This window comes from Equus przewalskii, chromosome 6, assembly GCF_037783145.1.
Source record: "Equus przewalskii isolate Varuska chromosome 6, EquPr2, whole genome shotgun sequence".
NCBI lineage: Eukaryota > Metazoa > Chordata > Mammalia > Perissodactyla > Equidae > Equus > Equus przewalskii.
The window spans coordinates 71,947,288-71,959,791 of NC_091836.1; the positions used below are offsets into that span (position 1 = coordinate 71,947,288).

The following is a 12,504-nucleotide window of genomic DNA, read 5'->3' on the forward strand; positions in this document are numbered from 1 at the left end:
GACCACAATGAAGCCTATTGTCTCCTGTCCCCTCTTGCAGGAAACAAAAGGCTCCCAGTCTCTGGGGAGCCCTAGCCCATGCCCGTCCCCTGCCCAACCCCCAATGCCCAGCACACAGGGAGGAGCCGGGGCCACTGGAGACAGGAGGTTTTATTGATGCTGATGGGGGTAGGAAAGGCCCCCAGGAGCCCGAGTTGGGGGTTAGGGGCTGAGTCAGTCAGCGGATGCATAAGGCCTGGGCACATGGGGGTAGGTTAGGGCACATTCATTCTTCTCAGGATTCTGTGGCTCCTTCTTTGGGGAAGGGAGAGAGCATGGAGGGGGGAGCAATTTGAGGAGCAGCAAGGGAGAGGTTAGGGACGGCTGAGAGCTCCTAACCTGAGAGAAGGCACCACAATAGGCAGCAACATTTGTGTGGAAAGCTGGATCAACTGGTCAGTAGGGGGAAATGGGGAGGGGGCACTGGGTTGGCATCTTGGGGAGGGGTCCAACCTTGGCCTGGGTGAGCTCTCGAGAATACCTGGGTTTCCCAAGCAGAGTGGAGCAGGACCCAAAGCCCCTTTCCCTGTGGGCCTCCTTAAGGAGGAATAGGCATTCAGAGAAAAAGGCATTCAGAGAGCCCCCTGGCAAGGGGTGCCAGAATTAGTCCTTAAGGCACAGCTGGGGGCAGACAAGGCGCCAAGGCACAACTGGTGGGGGGGCAGGGGCAGCCTCCAAGCTGAGTGCCAGGGTCACAAGAGGACACAGGACCGCCCACGCTTGACTGGCGTAGGGTTGAGCACGGCCCGGACGGCCTCAGCAAACACTTCTTTGACGCCGTCCTGCTGCAGAGCCGAGCACTCGAGGTAGCGCACAGCATGGATCTGCTTGGCCAGTGCCTGGCCCTGCTGCGGTGTGATGGGTGCCTGGCCCTGCTCCTTGAGGCGCCGGAGGGTGTCAGGCTGGGCTCTCAGGTCCTTCTTGGTGCCCACCAGGAGGATGGGAACGTCGGGGCAGTGGTGGCATACCTCTGGATGCCACTTGTGCCGCACATTCTCATAGGAGGGCGGACTGGCAATGGAGAAACAGATGACAAAGACGTTGGTCTGAGGGTAGGAGAGTGTGCGGAGGCGGTCGTACTCCTCCTGGCCCGCTGTGTCCCACAGGTTCAGGTTCACTGTGCGCCCGTCCACTGCACTCTGGGCGCTGTAATTGTCGAACACTGTGGGGATGTATTCCTTGGGGAAGGCATTAGTCGTGTAGCAGATGAGCAGGCACGTCTTGCCCACAGCCCCATCGCCCACCACCACACACTTGATGCTCTGCATCGTGGGTGCAGCTGCTGCAGTGGAGGCAATGCCTCCTCCCTGTTCCGGGCCCCTCTGGATGCAGTGACCTATGGAAAGATGAGAGGGACACTTGTGGTTAGGGAGGCCTCTACCCATGGGGAAGAAAGGATGGGGGCCTACTGAGGGAAACCAGCTCCTGTTTTCTTAACCTGACACCATCCTGCAATTCCATCAGTCCTCAGGGAGACAGATACACAATGAGAGAGAGCGAGACCAAGCAAAGATGCTCAGATCTAACGAGGCTGGCACTATAATGTGTACTACGTTATGTGAAGCACATAACTTCTGGTGCCAAGACCAACTAAGGTCAAATCCTGATTCTGCTATTTCCTAGCAGTGTGACCCTGAACAAATTACTTAACCGCTCTATGCCTGTTTTATTATCTGTAAAATGAGGACAAAATAATACCTACCTCATTTGGTTGTTGTGAGGATTATATAAGTTAATACCTGTAAAGCATTTAGAACAGTGTCTGGTCATAATAAGCATTCATGAAGTATTAGCTACTTTTATTTCTTCTCCAGGCCATACAGACACAAATGGAGGGTGCACAAGCGTAGGGATCTACCAGATCCTCTAACACATATGGTCACCTCCCCCTGAGGAGACTGGAGAGAGTTTCTGGCACATGGCAGCTGTCCCGGGTCACTCAGATGCAGCCCTGGGTGGAACCTCTCCCAACTCAGGACCCACCCAGGCCAGTGCACAGATGTTTCACCTCCAAACCTGACATCTTGGCTACTGAGTCTAAACCAAAAGGTGCCCTGAGAAACCTGCTGAGCAAGGAGCACAATTCTCTAGATGGCTGCCCTGTCTCAGTCCAGGGTGCCTTAGGGAAAAGGAGGGAGAGCTCACCCCATCATTCCTGCAAGCAAAATAAACCCTATCTAGCCACACATACCCAGGCTGACAACTCAGTACAGGGGAATAATGGAGGAGCCAGGGCTGAGATTTGACCTGGAATCTGAGTATGTACTGATGAAGCGGGCAGAGGCTGTGGCTCTCAGATGTCAGCATCTTCCCTCAAAGCCCTTGGTGGGGTGAGTTAGATCCTCCAAGCCCAGCCAAGAGGGATGAACAGAAGAGTAAGACAAAAACTTGATTCTCCTCTTAATGGTCCCTTTCCTGAGACTATGGTATATGCCCCTGAAGAATTTCAGGGGCTTCCAGACTCTTGCATAGAGAACACAGTGCCCTTAAAGCACAGTTGCTGAGAACACATGCCGTAGTCAGACTGGCCAGGGATGCTAGTCACAGCTTCACCAACTAGTCATGTATGATCTTGGGCAACATATTTAAGTTTCCTGAGCCTCAATTTTCTCATCTGTACCGTGGGATCATCTTGCTGACTGTGTCAGAATTGCTCAGAGTATGAAATGAGCTAATGTACAGGAAGTGTTTGCCATGAGGCGTGGCACACAGGAAGTGCCCAATGAACGGGCTGCTGTAATTACTAGTGGGGTGAGTACGAGAGGAGTCCCAGCTCCAGCCATTATCCTGGTCCCTTCTGCAGCTCACAGGTCCTCGGGGTAAAGAAGTGCTCTTCTGAGTTCTGGAACAGAACAGAGCTTCCGGAAACCCTGTGATTATTTATACTGCTGTGGCAAAGGTCCTCTTCTCATTGGCTACTTCCTCTCAGCTATGGGGGACATTTTGCTGGCCAGTATGTGACTTCCTTTCCCTGACTCTCTCCCACAACCAGGTCCCTGCTCCCTGGGAGGCAACATCCCTGTTTTAGACACATCCAGATCTCTAAGTATCCCTTGCTCTACCCAAGCACCACCACCACTGGCCTGTTTTCTCCATTTTACTTTATATACTGCAAGGCTGCACCCTGGTCTGAGAACCTCTTACCCCGAGCCTGACCTCTCATTTGTTGGTTCAAAAGCCTCAAAAATCAAAGTTGGGGGGAATCACCTGGTGGGAAGTGGAAAAGGCACTTTGGTGGTGTGGGATCTGCACAGGACCCAGGGCTTGGGTTCACCTCCCTCCCTGGCCCCAGCTTTCCCTGGGACCAGCTGAGAAGGAAACAGTTTCACCCTATGAGGTTGCCTTCTCTGGTTCATATTAAAAATATTTCCATCTTATTTGCATGAATAAGTGTGTGTGTTCAACCTCAGTAAAGAGGATAGAGAGCCTGGGGAATGGGTCTGGGGAGGACATAAGGACCCTCTAGGGCAGTGGAGGGAACTTCAGACTGGAAGTCAAGAGACCTAACCTAAGCTCTAGCCCCTAACCTAAGCTCTAGACCTAACCAGCCCCAGCTCTCTCGGCTGCTGACTCACTGCAACCAAGCATGAGGTAAATGCATGAGGCATTTACCCTCTCTGGGCCTCAGTTTCCCAATCCATGAAATGGAGAGAAAAATGCCTGAGATAAGGGCACTAGGTGGATGAAATGAGACATTAAGAGCCCTGGGAGCAGGGGATAGGCTGATAGGGGTAAGAAAGGCCCCCAGGAGCATAGGGTGGGGGTGAGGTGGGAAGGCTGAGTCAGTCAGCAGATGCATAAGGCCTGGGCACATGGGGGCAATTTAGGGCACATTCATCTTCTCAGAATTCTGTGGCTCCTTCCTTGGGGAAAGGAGACAGCATCTTGGGTGAGTTAGTGCCATTACTTATATCCACTGGATTATCTGGGAGGCCCCGGTATTTCGAGAGCAGAACAGTTAGGCCTGTAAATCTTCAATTCCACACAGAGCAGGGGAGTGGGAACTCGTCCTCCAAGAGCCCAGCACTGGGCTGGCCCAGGCAGGAAGGCGAGGAGGGAACTCTGGCCAGCAGTCACAAGGCCCAAGAGACTGGAAGTACAGCGGCTCCAGGCAGCTCTCTAGGGAGGGGTTATCAACGAGCAATCAGTAAATCAGCCCTCAAAGGAGCAGGGAGGGAGAGGGTGGCTTCCGTCTGGGCTGGTAAGGGAACAGGCACTGACACCGGAAAAGGATCATGAGTGAGGTGGTGTCCAGAAACAAGCAGGGCAGAGGCAGTGTGGCATAGGGCCAAGAGCACCAGATCCCTGAATCTGACCTCTTGGGTTCACCTGCTGACCTTGCCCCTGGATAATAAGCCTTCACAAGGTACAACACTTTATCGATCACATGGTATTAGGTTATTTGATTCTTATAACAACCTAGTGATACTATTCCTGTTTACTGCTGAGGAAACAAACTCAGAGCAGTTAAAGTAACCCAAAGTCACACAGCTAGTTAGTATGGGAGTCAGGCCACAAACCCCAGTTTTGCAATTCAAAGTCCTGTGTTTTCCTCAATGTGTGGCACAGCCTCCAAGTTACCCCTTACCAGCTGACCTTGTAACCTTGAGCTAGTGAGACACTTCTCTTCCTGGAGCCTCAGTTTCTTCCTCTGTACGAGTGATAATACTTGCCCTCCCTACCTTAAAGGGCAGCAGCGAGGATCCCAAGCATAGGAATGAATGTGCTTTGTGAATTGGGAAGTGCTGTGCACATAGGAGGTGACAAGAGCAAAACCTTTCATCCCAAGAGGCAGGAAGCACTAAGCGTGCAGGTGTCTGAGTAGTGGCTTCAGCCCAATTCTCTCTCTTCAGCTCTAGTTCAGACCGTTATCCTCCCTCCCAGGACAACTCTTTTCTCTGAAATCCTATGGCCTCAACTGGGTCACATAAGTTCCCACAGCTCATTTAAGGAGGGCACATCCTCAAAGGTAGTGTCTAACCTGTGCCACACAGGAAGAAGAGACAGTCAATGCTGCAGGGGGCCAAACAAGGCGAATGGCCTACCTGGGGTTGGGGATCAATTATGACTTATTCATTCAGTGACTTTTTCGTGTGTGTGTGTGAGGAAGATTGGCCCTGAGCTAACATTCATTGCTGATGTTCCTCTTTTTGCTTAAGGAAGATTCTCGCTGAGCTAACATCTGTGCCAATCTTCCTCCATTTTGTTTGTGGGACACCACCACAGCATGGCTTGATGAGTGGTGTGTAGGTCCACGCCTGGGATCCGAACCTGTGAATCCTGGGCTGCCGAAGTGGAGCATGTGAACTTAACCACTATGCTACCGGGCCGGCCCTGACTTTTCTTTTTAAAGAACTTTTGTTTAGTAAATAAATTAATGTCTGCAGATCTGTATGACTTGTTCTGGCTTTTTATTCCTAACTTGATTCAGATCATGCCTGGTCCCTCATCTTGATGTTCAGAGTTCTTCATAATTTGGTAGGGGTTTTGGAGTCAGATAAACCTGGGTTTAAACCCTAGTTCTGCCACTTATGACTTAAGTAATAGTACCAAGCTTACAAGGTTGTTATAAGGATTAAATGTGATAATATGCAGTATATGTGGACTTTGCAAATGTGAGTTCCCAGCTCCCTGCTCCAGAGGGGTCTTCACTGTCCTCTGTAAACAAGACAGGATCATTCTTGCTTCTGAACTTTTACTCTTGTTCTTCCGTCTGCTGCCATTCCCTTTCCCCTCTCCTATCTTCCTGACTCCTCAAGGCCTAGCTTAAGGCTCACAGTCCCAAGAGGCCACTGAATTCTCCTTTCTTTGAACTTCCATAGCATGGCCGCCCCTTCTTTGGTTCCGTGTGATTCTCCTTCTCCAATAGTCATACATAAGTTTCCCAGCTTGTGGATGCCCCCCAACACTGGAGTTTGAGCTGCTCTTGACTCCCCCATAGAAAAGCTGAGTCCAGGACTGGGCACATAGGAGTGTGCAAACACTGTCTTCTGATCTGCTTACTTCTGCCCCTGTTACTGAGATCTGGACAGATGCCTCAAAAGCCCAGAAGTGGACTAACACCCTTGCAGCCAACACTGCAATGCTGAATCTCTCTGGACAGCAATGGCAGCCAAAAGCTTTAACTGGGATAGGCAAAAATCTCTCTTCCTAGTGCCAGCTTGCCCGGCTCTGGCAGGGAGCACAGCCCATTGGAGCACAGCTCATGGGGGGTAACCCTCTCTGCATGTGGTCCCTGGAGCCCAACTTATACCCAGTGGGGCCTGTTCTTGGGGTGTGGCCCAAGAAGACCCAGAATGGGGGAGGGAAAGGAAGCAGTGGATTGCTTGATTGCCAGATCTCTGTGGCCGTTATGGCAGGGGAAGTGTCCCAACTGGGAGTGGGGGAGGGGAGGAACAGGCCCTCAGAGATGGGGAGTGTGGAGGCAATGGGAACTGACTACAGCCTTCTAACCTGCCTCCATGACAGGGGGCTTCCCTTCTGCAGCCCACTCTGAAACTCCCGATCCTGTGCTCTGGCCATATCACCCTGATCCTCTACAAGCAGCCTCCACATTCCCTTCCCTAAAACACACCAAGCAGCAACATTCACTGTCCCCATGGAATCCAGCATTTCTTCCCCTCTTCCATCCTCTAACCCCCACTCAACAGCTCACAAGGCTCCAACTGCCTCAAGGGACCCCCCCCATCCTTGGTCCTCCAGAGCCAAGCACCACCACCAGCTCCTCCAGGAAAGTTTTGGCAAATCACCCAAGTCACAGGTGACTTATTCCATCCAAGTTCTGGTCCCTTTTTCTCTCTCAGACACATTCCATTTTGCACACTTGGAGGTTGATCTGAATCTTATCTCTTGTCACTAGGCTGACAGGGCCAAGAGGGCAAGGTCCTGGCTGACCTGTCTACCTAGGCTGCTGAATGAACTCAGTTGTCCTTCATGTCTTTGCACGTGAGAGTTCCTCTTCCTGGAATTCTGCTGGCCACTTCAGGTCCTTCAGGGCCCAGATCTGTTTCCCACCTTCTCCAGGACACCACAGAAACCCATTCTCCTGCCCTGCCTTCCCCAGCACTGTCTGTTCTGTTCATTGTGCTGAACTAATTAGATGCCTCATGAGGAGGGAAGTCTGTCCTTCTGCTTACTTCCAGAAGCCCAGCACAGGACTGAGCAAGAGCTGCAGACTGACGCACATCTCCTCCCCCGTCAATTCACAGACTTTGACTCTGGGAACAAGGAAGAGCCTCTATGCCCAGGAGACACAAGACGAGGGCAACCAACTTCCTCCTCCCCAAGGGGCACAAGTTAGGGTAACACAGGCTAGATAGCCCTGTCCTTAACTGGAAGAGTGAGGGGTGAAGCAGGCATAGCTAGCCCAGAGGTGATGAGGAAGATGGGTAGGAAAAGTGGTCCTGATAAGGCAAAGGACTGGAACATTTGAAGACCCTTGTTGAAGGATGAGGTGAAAGGGCTTTAGCAGCTCTGCAAGTCTGTTTGTTTGCTTGTTTTGAAGGGAGGGGAGGAGGAGAGGTGATGTGTAGAGGCTCAAAGGGGCTGCAGCTGGCTGCAGCTGGGTTGGGAGGAGGAAGCTGGGGGAGACATGAGGTCAGTGTGGGGCTGGGACCAGGCCAAGGGCTGAGTCTCTCTCTTTCTTCCCCTTTTCCCCATCTGCAGGGACAAAACCCAAGAGAGCCTAGTTCCCAGCCTTAAAAAAAAATCCATGCTGGGGAACTCTACAGCTCTTCCCATTCTCCCCAGTTCAGCCGCTGCAAAGGATCCTACACTGCAGCAGGTAGGATAAGAGCCAGAGAGAGAGTTGACTCTACCCACTAGGGGCTGGAGAGGAGGAGGAAACAAGACAGTTGCAGCTGGGAAGGCTGTGGGGGGCTGGGCCCCTTTCACGAAGACCCAGTTCCCTTCTTCTCCTCTCACCATCCCAGCACCACGGGGGCTCCACCAAGGGCAGCTCTGGCTGGGGGAGCTAAGGAGGCTGCCCCCTCCCCCACCAGGCAGCACAGAGGAAGGCTGAACACTTGCTTCCTCCCGCCTAGCAGCAGCTCGCAGTCCCAGGGCCCCATGAAAGGCCTGTGAAGTGGCACTTCCTTTGCCTTTGCTCATTTCACACGAGGCTGTACAGAAGTGCCATCCTCCCAGTCCTGCCTCCCCCACCTGAAAATACCCTCAGAGAGACCCAGGGGCGCCCTGGCCCTTCAGCCCCGCCCCAGGCCTGAGGGGGTTTCCACAAGGGAAAAAAACATGAGGGAGGAAACTCCGGCATTTATTTTCCACTGTCAGTGGGGCAGAGCTGGAGCAGGGCACAGGGTGCTCCCCCATCTTGCAAAATCCCTAACACTCTCTGCCCTCTTATCTCTCAACCTGTAATAATCTTTGTGCTTTGGGGAAAGGGGCCACAGTTCCCATCCCTGGACAGATACTTAGAGACTACTGTGATACTTGTCGGATCAAGGCTGGCCTGAAACAGGAGGGCCCAGAGTTGGGGCACTGCCACGAGGAGCCTCTTGGCGGAAAGAGAGTCAGAGCTCTCAGTCTTCTCTGTGTTCTGTGAGGGTATTGACAGGCAACTCCTAATGCTGAAGCCGAGTCAAGCTGACACCAAGTTGACTGGGGTTATACAGGGAGTTGGGAGCAAATCCAGGACAAGGACCTGGGTTTCCTAACCTCCAGCCTTCCACAAAGAAGAGAAAGTGAGGATTGTTACACTCTGGCCTAGGAATGGACCCATTATTTTTACGACTTCATTCAGGATGACCTTACCATGGTTCAACCCTTCAGGAAATGGGTCAAAGGGGTCAGGTTGACATCTGAGCCCTTTTTGCTTCTAAGTTCTCAGGCTCTCGTGCTTTAACCCATACTGCGGGGTCCATGATTTAGAACTGCCATTACTGGACAGCCAGCCATGCTGGGCCTGCCGCAGCTGAGGAGCTCCTCCTCTAGCCTCTATCTCCTGGGGAGATGCCCTCCCCCCATGAGATGAGGACAAAAGAGGAAGCTGGACCCTGGACAGGAAAACCAATCTGTTCTAGGGAGGTGGCCCAGGCTTTGTCTTTGGTTTCCCTCCTCATAGACCTCTACAAGCCTCACCATTAATGGGTCTACACTGTGTATGGAGGTAGGGGTCTTCAGTCTGGGCCCAGGCCCCTATTTCCTTTCCAGTTCCTCAGCTACCACCATTCTAATATCTTTTCAACTGTCTCACTATAACCACGACCTCTCGTATCTTCCTGCTTGTGACCCCCTAAAAGTTCACACCAGCCACCTCATCTGACGTAACATCCAGAAACAACTCTCCACATCCTAGATTCCCAGCCAGGATCTGTGACAATCTCATATCAGCCACTTTTCATATCATGACCTTGACCATATTTCTTTAGTCAAGAGCTCAACAGGCAGCCTCCTAGGTTGCATGCCCCCCCCACCCCCACAACCCCCCATGATATTTTCCCATTTAGATCCCTCCCACCCTAGTCATATTTTTCCAGCAATGACTTGCAATTAGCTCAAACCTCCAGTGGGGCCAGATCTTGCCTGGGAGAACTCGTCTTATCCATCCTATCTTCACCCTCAGAGCCCTATGGATTGCTCAGTTATACAGAATCCTAAAATAAGTACTGGTTTGGCAGGCAGGGAGCCAGTACTCTTGGGTGGTTTTTTACTGAGCTGGGATGCTGGGAATGTGCCCTGCATGCACATCCTTCCCGGAGCTGGGATTTTTTGCAGGTCCCTGGGATTTCCTCCTGGGACCCAGCCCCCTACACCTGCCAGAAACAAGAGTAGGAGAGACAGGTGGGTCCAGGACAGGACTGGAAGAAGGGACAATTCGTGGGAGCGGGACAACTATGAGAAGGGAAGAGGACAGAATGGGGATCATGGATAGCCCTTAAATCTAGCTGTGCTTGGGAATCCCAAAAAAAGTAGCACTTGCTCCCCTCCACTTCTCTTTTTTCTAGGTAGAGAGAAGCAGGACCTCTCAGCATGCATCCGAAAGGCTTGAAGACGCTCTAGAATAGGGACAACAAGAGCTCACAGAGATAGTCTGGGCTGCAGTTAGACTGAGGAGAAATTCTTGTAAGAGAGGGAGTAGGGTCCTAGGTGCGAGGGGGAATATTAAGGATGCCTGAGGCAGAGGGGTCAGCAGACTCCAGAGGGCTTCCTGGTCACCAAGGCCATAATGCAGCCCATGACACGTGGGTACCCAGTCTGGGCAGTCCCTGGAAGGCAGCAGGAAGAGGGGGAAGACAGCTTTGCCTCCCACCCCTCTTCTTTTCCTGAATTGGAACTAAAACAGTTAAGACTGAAGTTTGACCAGCTATAGTCTTCCCTCCAGAATCCTGCCTTTGCTCCCTCCCTTTTCTTCCATCACATCGAACTGACCTGGTCCCATTCTTCCCACCAGGCATTGCTGGAACCAGTAAGCACTGGAGTCAGGGACCTTCAGGCTGTCCCCCGGGCTCCAGGCCTGGTCTCTTGATCAAGCACCCCAGCGTCTGGGTGATTTTGATTTCCCATGGCCTCTCTCACCAGTCTTATTCCTATGTCACTCTACCCTGACTGCTACAGACTGCTTCCTCCTGCCTAACCACAAGCTCACCCGCTGCAGGTTCCCTTCATTCTGCTAGCTTCCCCTGCTCTGGGCCCTCTCAAGGCTGAGGGCAGTTATTTTGTCTCCAAGAGATAAAGATGTAGACACAGACACTTGCACGGGCATACACATATAGAGAGGTTTTCCAGCCCTTTAATCACCTCTATCACTGGGAAGTTGCAGCCTGTCTCTCCTGGCTAGGGACGTTTGAAAAGGCTCTCAAACTCACCAAGTCTTCTACAGCAGATCCTGACCCCAAAGCTGGAGATAAGTGGCTGAAAGAGAAGGAGACAGAGAGGAATGAGGGGAGACGGAAGAAGCAGGAGGGTGGATACGTGTGCGGGAGCCAGAAGCTGGGCAAGGAAGGGAGGAGGGCAGCTGAGGGGACACAGAGATGGCCAGAGCGGCAGGGTAAGTGAGAGGTCAGGGCCTAGGCATGACTGTGTTTGGGATAAAAAAAACTGAAGAAGATGCAAGAAAGAGGGTGATGGAGGGTTTGTGGATAGAGTTTGAAGGAATGGAGGCAGACAGAATGAGAATGTATAGAATTCAGGGACTAAGAGGGGTGGCGTAGGGTTAGGGTGTAAAAGACTAGGAGATGGCTTCCAATCATTTCCCAAGACCAGGGCCCGGCCGCTCTCCATCTCCTGAAAGTAGTCCTGTTCTCAGCGATGCCATCTTGTCAGGGACTAACAGTACCTCTGAATAAGAGTCCTTCTTCTTCCAGTCACAGGACAAGACCGGGCCCTTTCCTTCCTCAGTTTACCCCCAAAAGAGCAAGGCCAGGCACCGGTCGGTTAGGCACAGCGGATGTTTGCTCACTAAATACCTGTTGTTTGGTTCCAGGGATGGAGAGGTTGGGCCTCAGAAAAACAGATATACAGAGAGAAGGACTGGGGTCGGCGGGACTCCCCGCCCTCCTCCGCAGCGCAGAGGACCCTCGGCTGCAGCCTGCTCGCGCGGGTCGGGACTGGCATCGATCTTCCAGGGAGGGAGCTTTATCTGTAGTCTAGGCTTCAGAGGCTACAGACGCCGCCCCCCTCTCAGCCCCACAAGTGTCACAACTGCCGGAGCAGGGGGGCGCCTTCTCCAGCCAGAGGCCCCGTCCCCCCCACACACTTCGGTATGCCCCCCCACAACTTCCGAGGGCACCCCACCTCTGAGTCCCATCTCCCAGCTCTGAGCTCTTCCACTTCAGAGGCTTTTCGCTCGGAGTGGGAGACCCTCCGATCTCAGGGGTCCCTTGCGGCTCCCGGGAGCCGGTACAGCCGCCCTGGGTACAGGAACGCACCCTCACCGAGCCGCCCCGCTCGCAGTGGCCGGGTCCCCGCCCCGCCCGGCCGGCCGCGCCCGCCCAACTTGGAGGGAGCAGAGAAGCTCCCGCCCGCGGCCTCCCGCCAGCAAACTTCCCGGGCCCGCGCCCGCGCCCAGTCCCGGACCGGCGGGGCTCCCCTCCCGCGGACCCCCAGCCCGTTCGCCCGCGCCGGGCCTCACCTGGTGCCCTCCCCGCCGCGGGGGAGCTGGGGGCGGCGGCAGCGGCTCGGGGCTCGAGAAGGAAGTGAGAGCGGGAGGCCGGAGGAAGTGGGGGGGGCGGGCCGGCGGCCGGGGCGGGGCGCGGGGGCGGGCCGGGGCGGGGCCCGACCAGGAAGTCCGCAGGCCGGTCCCCCCGCCCGGGTCTCCTCCCACCAGGCTCGCCCACCACTCAGTCCTGGGCTCCCCAAACCCAGCCCCCTGCCTCTGAGACCCTTAAGGTCAGGCCTCCCAAGGTCGGTCCTCGTCTCGTCCTCCCGGCCACCCCCACCCCAGTAGAGGCCCTAGCCTAGGCACTAGGCTTTTGTACCCCTCCCCGTATCTCGCCCCCACGAATCCCCGCG

At 53.8% G+C, this 12,504-nt stretch overlaps 1 protein-coding gene across 7 annotated transcripts; it reads right to left on the reverse strand.

Moving 5' to 3' along the window:
• Window positions 1–132: 132 nt before the first annotated feature.
• RHOG (ras homolog family member G) lies at window positions 133–12,278 on the reverse strand. Of its 7 annotated transcripts, XM_070626085.1 has the most exons (4): window positions 12,125–12,188; window positions 10,860–10,905; window positions 1,742–1,778; window positions 133–1,375 (listed from the first exon to the last, which is right to left on the reverse strand). In XM_070626085.1, exon 4 carries the CDS (start codon window positions 1,305–1,307, stop codon window positions 732–734), a length of 576 nt encoding a protein of 191 aa, XP_070482186.1. In that variant the 5' UTR covers window positions 1,308–1,375; window positions 1,742–1,778; window positions 10,860–10,905; window positions 12,125–12,188; the 3' UTR covers window positions 133–731. The 7 variants fall into 7 exon arrangements, with proteins under 7 accessions (XP_070482186.1, XP_070482181.1, XP_070482184.1 ...); XM_070626080.1 differs by lacking the exon at window positions 1,742–1,778 and having other exon boundaries at window positions 12,125–12,247; XM_070626083.1 differs by lacking the exon at window positions 1,742–1,778 and having other exon boundaries at window positions 10,792–10,905; window positions 12,125–12,191.
• Window positions 12,279–12,504: the final 226 nt, after the last annotated feature.